General features: G+C 36.1%; 1 protein-coding gene across 6 annotated transcripts in view; it reads right to left on the bottom strand.

Moving 5' to 3' along the window:
* Positions 1-7,836: 7,836 nt before the first annotated feature.
* PIBF1 (progesterone immunomodulatory binding factor 1) overlaps positions 7,837-10,201 on the bottom strand; it is a 124,545-nt gene continuing 122,180 nt past the window's right edge. For all 6 annotated transcript variants that reach the window (XM_042805805.1, XM_042805807.1, XM_042805803.1 and 3 more), the window contains exon 18: positions 7,837-9,432. In XM_042805805.1, coding sequence (XP_042661739.1) covers positions 9,376-9,432 — 57 coding nt within the window. In that variant the 3' untranslated portion in view covers positions 7,837-9,375. The remainder of the gene's footprint in view (positions 9,433-10,201) is intronic.

The following is a 10,201-nucleotide window of genomic DNA, read 5'->3' as shown; positions in this document are numbered from 1 at the left end:
TGACTGATTCATAACATGCTTAGTTAAGCTATGGAGGCCACTTACTCAGGAACTCCTAACTAGTGTGGCAAGTTGGATGAGGCAAGACTTTAACAACGTCTTAATCCCTGTGCTGCTTGAAAGATATAAACTAGATAAAGGAGAGGAAAAGTTGATTCAATCTTTTAACAAAACAAGGCTTCTTTCTCTCTAGATTGCATATGGATAACTTTGTAGAGTAACAAAACACATAGATTTTTTTTAGTGATTAGAAAATTTTGCTTCTGTGCAATTCAAGAGTAAGGTCTACTGATTTATAAATCTGGCAAACAATGCCCGGTACAAATTTCCATAAAATACTACATAACTGCATGTAACCTATGAAAAAAATAAATGAATCTGTATTTTTGTTGCACTGGAGAAACAAACTAATATTACAACATATGTTTTGGCAGGACCAGGATAAAAATCACATCTTGTTCTATATGTTTTAAACTGTTTCACCATGAAGTACTACAGTTTTTCAAATTTTAAGTTTTGTATTCAAATGTGACTTCTCTGAAAAGAGAAAGTAGTAAAAGTGGAAGGGACACAGAGGATGTTAACTCTTTTCCTTTTGCTTCACCTTAGCATTGACAGATCATGTGAATAGAGCAGGTTGCAATGGCACAAACTGTCTCTCATCAATCCCACAGCTGCATCAATCCCTGTTATTTTAAGTCTTAGATTAAAACAATTATTTGAACGTAGTGAAATTCAACTATGAGATAATTATTAATCACAGTAGGTTTAGACCAGCATGGTCCACTGTGTTCTATCAGCAGAAGCATTTTGCAATGATCCATTGCAGAGCTTCCAATCCAGGTGATGTTATTTATAGTATGAAGAAGTGGCAATAAGCTTTCCTGGTATCTAATTTAAGAAGAACAATAAAAGCTCAATGTTCTTTACCCCAAGGATATTGTGGTACCATTAAACTAGTCTCATATCAGTGTTTTTTTCAAAAATATTACTGAGAGACAGTGTGATGCAATGCCTGCTTCTCTCTACTCTGAATGCAGGAGTAAAAACAATGCTTGTGGAAAGCCAAGTAATAACCTAATGGCCAAAGAAGTTGCCCATTCACACTGAATTATGCAACTTAAGGAATTCCCCTCTACAAATACTTTGTTAAACATTAATGCATTATATTTTTAAATATCCACCCTCCATCAAATGCTATGGCCCCATAATTTGCACTGTTGGCTTAAATCTACTCTTACTGGTAACCTAAAACTGAAAAGTAAGGGCTAACCTTTGCAAAGTTGAGTATTCAAGTAGTCATGGTATCCATGCTCTCTAAGATTTGTCCAAGGTTCCTTATTATTTCATGAAGTTAGGTGCTTAGGAATGAGATAAATAAAAACTAGAAATCTGTTATTTTTAAAGTAGACATCAAAAAATGAAGCAGGAAGAAGCTTATACTAAACGCAATACCCTATCAGCGTACTTAGGTGCTTTATGTAGTCTGTAGAAGGTGCTTCAAGATAATAGACTGGGAACTTTGAATTTTGTCCTGGCCATTTCTTTCCAAAGCTGAAGGGCTGAAGGTCACTTCTTTCTTCAGAAATGCTCCCATCATTATCTTGCCCAAAGTTAACTTCTGTGACGTCTCAATGGGGATGATCAGATTCAATCCTATCCACCACCTGAGTGAAACGGTGACATACTCGGTTTCCCATGGGAGCAGTATAATGACTGTTGAGCACTGTGAAGCCAATAGCTTCGCCAGTTCTGTTCAGGCTGGGCTCCAGTTTCTGATTCAATAAATACATGTTCAGGATCACAGCTGTTCTTATTACCAAACCCAACAATTGGTATTTCATACAGAGTGAAGCACTGTTAGTACTGTCATCTCTCTATGTAGAAGTAGGACTTGACGTTGTCACAACTAGGACAAATCTAGGTGGTCACAGAGAATGCTGGCATATCTGTAGTCTTCATATCTCCATGGCTGGGTGGCAGGAAAGCAGAGTTTTAAGAACCTTACAGTTACATCTTTAGATTTTCAGAAATTAGAAGTGGTAAGAATAAAGAACACTGAAAATCTCCTACATGAAAGAATAATAATAATAAAAAAATAGCTGAGAAGGTAGATCAGGCATTCCATTTTCCAGAAACAGCCAGTAAATCTGAAAGCTTGCATATCAAATATATTTTTATGAAAACTATGGCTGTCATTCAAATCAGTAAATGTGGTGCTGTCCACTGTTGGCCCATGGGGAGTTTGCACCTTTCTATCACAAACCTCACAATCTTTGGGAGACAGGATAGTAGATCAGACAAGCCCATGATGATGATGCAGTACAATAACCCTTTTTATATTTTTAAATGAAATTAATTTCAAGATACTTTATTGGCATTTCATTCATGACTAAAAGCACCTTAAACATAGATGTTCAACGAAAAATATTTTGCTTGGTATTAAAAATAAATATAATTAAACTCAAATAATTTAAACTTGCATTTATGTTAAAAATGCATATGTATTTTGTATCATATTTCAGTTTATGACAACAAAAGAATAATAGTGAATGATCAAGGATTCCTGATGTTACTGCAGCTGGAAATGTAAGAACTTTACATAGTTTGTTTCTTTGTCATTTCACAGAGTTTAATGGCTTGAAAATACTCTGCACTTTTTAAGTAATCCAGCTATCTCAGAATTACTATCATGGTGTAAAACTATTTGACAAAGATTTCAGCCCTTATAGATTCGAAATGGCATGTCAGAATGAAAAACTGCTATATTTCATAGGATTGGGTATGTAGTTTTCATTGACAACAGATCTAATCAGCTCACTTAGGTTTCCCCGAGGGAGGTTTCAGACAGTCTCCATTGTGTAGGAGGGCACCCTAGCTGTGCACTGAGATTAGCCTACAGAGATTTTTATGGGGTTGAGAAAGAAAGGTAAGCTCCCTCCTGCTGTTGGTAAACACTGTTATTGTTCTCCATTCCCTGCTGAAAGGAACAAATGCAATTCTGCAAAGTTAATTACTGCAATAATGAAAGAAATGACACAAAATGACAAGGAATGTGCTAATTCAGTAAGACTGAAGTCATTGACATATTAGTCCCTTTACTGCCCGTTGTTACTTTCAGGCACGTACTCCTTTACTCATAAATACTGAGTAGATTTTTGGGGACTTAGTATTTAAGTAATAAGTTAGTAAAATAAAGATTAATGTGTAAGAAGAGCTACCTAATGATCTCTTAGCAGTTGTCTGGTCAGTACCAGACACGTGATGAAGTATATGAAAAAAAGGACTTATCCACCCTTGCAGGACTTGCAGCACGTTTCCTTTTCAATCCAAGAACGTCCAAGTTTCTTTGTCCAAGAATGAAGACTCACTAGAATTTTATCTATATGCTAAAACAATTTAACCCCCAAGAAGGAAAAGGTGACCAGTGAATAGACGGCATCAAAATACTGTATTTTTTCCTTGTTTACATTTCCCACAGTATCACAGAGGAGATGAGTGATATCAATTTTTGTGTGAATATCTTACACATAGCTCCAGATGACAACTTGCGAATCTCCATTTACACAGCTCCACTGGCACTGAAAGCTGTGTGCTTGGAAACTGTAGGCCTGTGAAATGTAGAGTGACAAGTCTACTGTATGTGTGGCACTATACTAGCGATGGGGAGCATGAGAAAGCTCGGGCACAGAAACGACCCTCTCTCAAGGTCTCAGAGAGAACTCGATGGGAATATTTCCAACACTTTCTTTCAGAAAGGACCACTGCACTTAGGTAACAATCCTGTTTGAAATCCACATACAGATTCTAGATGGCAACTCCCTCATAGAAGTCAAGCACTACATTGCCAGGCTCTACCTAATAATAATGCACAAAGAAACAAATTCTTCCAAAGAACTGAATAAGAAAGCAGAAGAGAAAGTCTTGCATGCCACAATATGTATCTCTAAAATCATGATAAAAAGGAGCATTGGGAATTGCTAACAATTTCAGCTACAACACTGAATCATCTAAGTAATCCTTCTTCTATTTAACCAAAAGGAAAAATGAAAAGACTTTCATTGAAATAGTCATAAATTCCATCCATAAGACTTTTCCTGCAATTAAGTTACATTTACTGATCCACTACTCCTTAAAAGAAGCATTAACACAAAGACTTCAATTATTCATGGTCAAACAAAGTTGATTCTATTGCTTCAATCAAAGCGGCATTCTCTTTACAGTGGTTATTTCTGTAGTATCTTCAAAAAGGGCACACAGTCTATGAAAACATGTAAGTTTCTGAATAAAAGCTATTTCCATGATCAATCCTAACTTTTTGCATTTAATACTTCTGCCATTTCCTGCTTTCATGAGGATTAAATCTGCTGGGGTTTTTTTGTCCCCTTCATCCTTCAAAGGGTAAGCTGATTAAAATTCACCATTTTTTTGAACCCAGTTGCAACGTCCTGAAAAAAAGGAGTCTCTCTCTCTCTCAAAAAAACCCCAACCAACCAAACAAAAAACCCCAAGTATTTACTATTATGGAAAACTTATCAGTGAGGAAAGAAGCCCAGGAAAGAAATTGCAAAATTAACTCTGTGGAACAAAGTTGGTGCTTCTTTTGCTGTCAGCAGAGGGCTTAAAGAGCTGCAGAGGGTCTAACATCTGCGAAGAGCCATACCTACTTCTACTGCTGAAAGCTTCTGCAATACCCACCACTCACTCTTCCATAATTCCTAATTACTGTCCATTTATGCTAGTGATGCCATCCCCCAATAGTTAGCCCCTTATACTGCTGCTGACTGCTGCCCAGCTTCAGTCTGAAATACCCTAAGTGGAACTGCCTTAATTAAGCTGTGGAACTATGCATTTTAAAGGTCAAGAGTTCCTAATCAATCCTAGGAATTTAAGAAGGGGATAATATTGCCCAAAGACACTAAGCAAAACCTGATCTTCTAGAGATACTTATTTCATTTTCAGAGGTCGAGAATGAATAAAGATCCTCAATATTATTTGGTATAAGAAAATACCAGGGATACATTTCTTCGACTCAGTAAAAAGTCTGGCATGTGTTCTATTAAATATAATGTTAACAGGGAGATAAATTCTTTCCCCAGTAGACTTCCCTAATGAGAGCAATCCTGAAAGATGACAGGCTGTTACAGAGTGAAACTGTTGTGTATAAATTCGCATTCATGTAAATGTGCAACAGACTGACAATTGATTGAGACACCTATACATAATAACATAAATAATTCTTCAAAAGGTAAGAATTTATTTCTAGAAAGTCATGCTCTCTGAGTCATGTCTTCCAAAGACATGGAAGTTGACGAACGCCTACCAGGAGCAAAAGAATTCTATCTGACCATCTTGAAGGTGTCAGAGGTTTAGTAGAGTTAGTACTCCTTTTTTTTTTGCTGGAACTAGGTATCATACAGAAGGATAACTGAAATAGAAAATAACAGCTACAGTGTAAGAGGTAGCAAATTGTATCCCAGAGATACTGACAAACACTCAAACAATTAGTATTTGAATTTGCAGGTGTTCCTCTTTTACAAGGTTTCATCACTGTTTTGTACAGAAAGTCTTGAAGGGGAAGATGACTACAAATCCCAGTGACATATTGTTTCTTTGTATAGAAAATACTTAGAAACTACATTGCCAGTGAAGTATGACCACAGGATTTAGCAAAAAGCCTTAAAAGTTTAGGTCCTTATTAAAAAAAAAAAAATAATGTTTTTGATTTTTTCCTCAAATGAGTTTTCCTTGATGTATTAGAGCTTCTTTGCTTCTAGCAAGGGACAGAAAGGTGAGAAAACAATTACACTGTTAAAAAAAAAGAAAAACATCCTAATCTGCTGTAAACCAACTGTCCCTCCTTCTTACTTGTTCAACTCATATACTTATGAAACTTATCACTTAAGTAACACCAACTTAATGTACCAAGAAATGTAAATAGTGGATAGAGATTTTTCTCTCTTTGCTCCCTTTGGTTTGGAAAGAGGAACTGAGGACGATTATGTGAGTTGGGCACTTCAGTCACAAGCTGCTTACATTCATGATTACCCTTAGAAATTTCTCTTCATTATTTTTAACTCACACATCATTGAAACAAGGCCTACTACAATGGGAGACTGCAAAGACGACGAAGAGGAATTTTGGAATAATTCGACAACTATGTTTGTGGGAAAGAACATCAGTAAAAATGCTGTACGGGTAATGCAACTGAACCTTTTAATTACTTAAAGAGCAAAAAGGTTCATTAATTTTTGCTGTAGGGCATTTCACATTTGAATAGTTATATTTAAGTGACATTCTAGCTTTCACATGAAAAGCTTAGGTCTCGTCCTAGATAATTAATTTTAGCCTTGGAGTGTAGTGAGGAGACACAGGAAAAATACAAAGTCTTCAACTCAAAAAAAAATTACATATTGAGGAGATTTACACAGGGACTACGCGGATTACAAGAATTTACCAACAGCACTATGTGTTATCAGTATATGCTAACAAATTACATTTTTTTTTTTCAAATTTAAAGATGTATCTTGTTAGTAATTTTCCAAAAAAAAAAAAACCAACCTTGCCAGAATATGCCACTTTGTCATCTGAAGAACTGTTTAAATGCCAATAAAATTTCACCACAAATCAGCTAATTATCTGTCAGCCTTCCTAGAAATTCTGCTGCCTGGAGGACACAGAAATGTACAGCACACAATTCATTCTGGAGGCATTAAAATGTTCATGTATATTGTATTTCCATGGAAGAATTGAACACTTTGTGTCTTTTGGATGGTAAGAAGTAAATTAATGTCACTATCTTACATTAGTATAATTAGAAATATCACCATAGAGTAATTTAGGTTGGATAAGAATTCTGAAAATCAGTCATCTAGTTCATCTGAAAGTCAGGTCCAATTATATCAGCTTGCTCAGGACTTTGTCCAGCTGAGTTCTGAGTATCTTCAAAGATGAAGATTCTACCACCTCTCTGGGCAACCTGTTCCAGTATTTGAGTACCCTCACAGTAAAAACATTTTTCATAATAGCTGAGTTTTCTACTGCTCCATCTTGTGTCCATTGCCTCTTACTCTATTGCTGTGCACCTCAGAGGAGTCTGGTTCTGTTGTCTCTGTACCATCCCATTAGGTGGTTGGAGACTGCAACAAGTTCACCCCCAAGCCTTAAGGCTGAGCTAGTCCAGTTCTTTTGGCCTCCCCTTCTACATCAGGTGCTCCAGTTCCTGATCGTCTTGGTGAATCTCTGCTGGACTCACTTCAATATATCAATGTCTTGCTTGAACAAGCCCCAGACTGGATGCAGCACTCCAGATGTGGTCCTCCATGTGCCAGACATAAGGGAAGGATCACTTCCCTCCACCTGCTGCTTATCCTGTTGCTAATACCACTCAGGATGCGGCTGGCTGGCACATTGCTGACTCATGTTCCATTTGTTGTCCACTAGGACATCAAGGTCTGTTTCTGCCAAGCTGCTTTCCAGCCAGTACTGGCATATATTCAATCCAAGATGTGGGAGTGCAATTGCTTTTGTTGAACTTCATAAGGTTCTGGTTGACCCAATTTCCAGCTTGTTCCTCGGAGACCCTGCCCTACAGTGTATAGACCGCTCTCCCAAAGTTGGTATTGCCCATGAACTGACTGAGGGATGCTACTATTCACCAGCTGCCAGTTGGACATTGTGTTGATGATCACATTTCTTACGCTTGGTGTGTCTGATAATTTTCCACCCACCTTTAAGTCCTTATCTCACCAATTTGTCTATAAGAATACTAGAGGTGAACAAATTGTGAATAATTAAGATTCCAACAAGTATATTGCCTAAAATAGCTCACAGTGCTTCTAGATAATACAGTTTATTAATTATTGGGTGACAACAGACAAACAGGATAGTCTGGGAAGTTAAACTAGGGACTGTGAATCATATAAAGTATCTATTACAAATGACAAAATTAGTATCTGCATATGGGAGCTCTTTAACATGAAAGAGAAGTTAATGATTCTATTCACATAAAAATACAAGTTAGATAAAACACTAGACTAGGAAACCAAAGTTTATCCAGGAATATCTGTACAGATAAGTTTGTGAGCCCAAAGGCTTGTGTATTTTTTTCCCCAGTGAACAGCAGTTAGTCTAATAAAAGATATTACCTCTGTCCATGCACCTGGCCTCTCTCACTCACAGAATGATAATTTTAATCTTGTCATGTGCACTTGCTAGCATTTTTACCTCTCTCTATCAGAATTAGAAAAAAAAAATAATAAAGAAACTGAAGCTTACCTGGAGCAGAGGAAGTATTGCTGTGGTTCAAACTGCTGTTTGGAAAATGAAAAGTATATCTAGGAGTCATAAACTTGACATAGCTCAGATTTATATAGTAAATAATTATTGTTTAAGTCCAGGTAGGAACAATGAATCAGTTGAAGAGATACTGCCACGGAAAAAGGAGCTTCCTCTTAGATTAAATTTGAGCAATATTGTCAGTATACAGTCACTTTAAACACTAACATCTACATTTATGTTATATATAGAAATGCACCATATGCAGTCAAAAGTGCTTTAGGATATTAGAGACCTTTTCTACAGTCTAAATAGATGGTGGAGTGGAACAAATAAGTAGACCGTGTTCTTGGAAGATGGGGCTTATTTTCATACAATTAAATATGGCAAGTCATCCATTTCACCATTACATGCTACCGTACTTGCACATCATGGTTCTATTTTTATTTCTACACTGATATAACTACACTAGAGCAAGCGTATCTAGCCCATTAAGTATTGGTGCTGATAATTAAGATGTATTCTATTGCTTCTTTAGAATATTTCGAATGCCTGTTTGGTAGAACAAATGACATCGAATGACAAACCATACAAATCAAAGCCAACAAGAAATTATTTTTTTTTCCACCTGATATGAATTTCTTTCATAGAAAGTAGGATATAGTCTGATGCTAGCTCATGTATATTTTTAAAATTTCTGTGAGCCAGAATGGTTGTAAGGAATGTGGCATGAAACACACGGACCAAGTAAAACAATATAAAAAAGCTGAAACATGCATTAATTTGAACACTCTGAAGAACACATCTTTTAACTGCCCAGATTATAAATGTGTACAATATGGTAGTGTTTATTTACCTTTTAAAATTCAAATATATGTTAGTAAACTCATTTCATGCATTATTTCCACACATTTTATTCACATGACAGATCTAAAAACGATTTTATGAAGCGCAAGATCATTTGATGGGTATAAAAGAACAGTTAAAACCAGAACAGTTGTTTGCTTTTATGGTAAAAAGGGCATCATTATGGTGAAAATAATTTTCTTCAAAGAAAAGTTCCCCATAGGATTATTTTGAATTATTCTGTAAAAAATGCTATGGTGATGTTTTCTTCTGCAGTTTCTTGTACCATACAGGTGCCTCTTTATTTGTCTGTAAAATAAAGAACATTTTAACTGTGAGACAGTGAAATCCAGAAGAAAAACATGCAGTCTACACTGAAGTCTCTTTCCTTCCATGTAGTTCACAGTGATAACTGAATTCTTTGCTTAAATGCAAATAAATTAAAAACAAGACTATGCTCTTAAGGTTATTATTACTACATTTCTGTATGAAAACCTCCTTATTTTTAGGTTACGAAAAGCAGATTGTACAATAAGAAGTAAATGATTTGTTTTAAAATATCTACTACAGCGAAAACATGCATCAGCTGTGCCATAAATAGGTTTAATTTGAAATAGCATCATCTGACTTTCCCACTTGAGAAGGGAATGGAACTTAGAAGAGATCTTAGGTGTGCCATGCAGAAATATAGTTCTTAAAAAATTACAATTAAAAATAAAAGAATTTATCAGTTTTCTGATAGTGTAGAAAGTTCTTTAGTCACAGAGAATTATCTGTAAGCAACTCTTCCTTGCCTTCCTAATCCTATGGGCTACTGCTACACAGTCAGGATTGCTTAACATCCTTGTGGCCAATTCAGTGGTTGGTTGTATACAGAAATAAAACTGAAGAAGTGGAGGTGGAACAAGGTAAGGACTATTCTGCTTTCAGGGTTGGGTATAATCTCTTATGTTACTGAATACTGTCTCTTTTGTCTGCTGTCCCTAAATGTCCCTTTCTAGTCCCGTTCTCTGTCTGCTCTCTATTTGTCCTTTCTTCCAAGACTTAATAACCATTCAATTTAAAAATCGACTTTATT

The sequence above is a fragment of the Tyto alba genome, unplaced genomic scaffold, assembly GCF_018691265.1.
Source record: "Tyto alba isolate M040663 unplaced genomic scaffold, T.alba_DEE_v4.0 Super-Scaffold_45, whole genome shotgun sequence".
NCBI classification, from domain to species: domain Eukaryota; kingdom Metazoa; phylum Chordata; class Aves; order Strigiformes; family Tytonidae; genus Tyto; species Tyto alba.
Note: the sequence above shows the minus strand (reverse complement) of the source record. Positions and strands in the feature narration are given on the sequence as shown.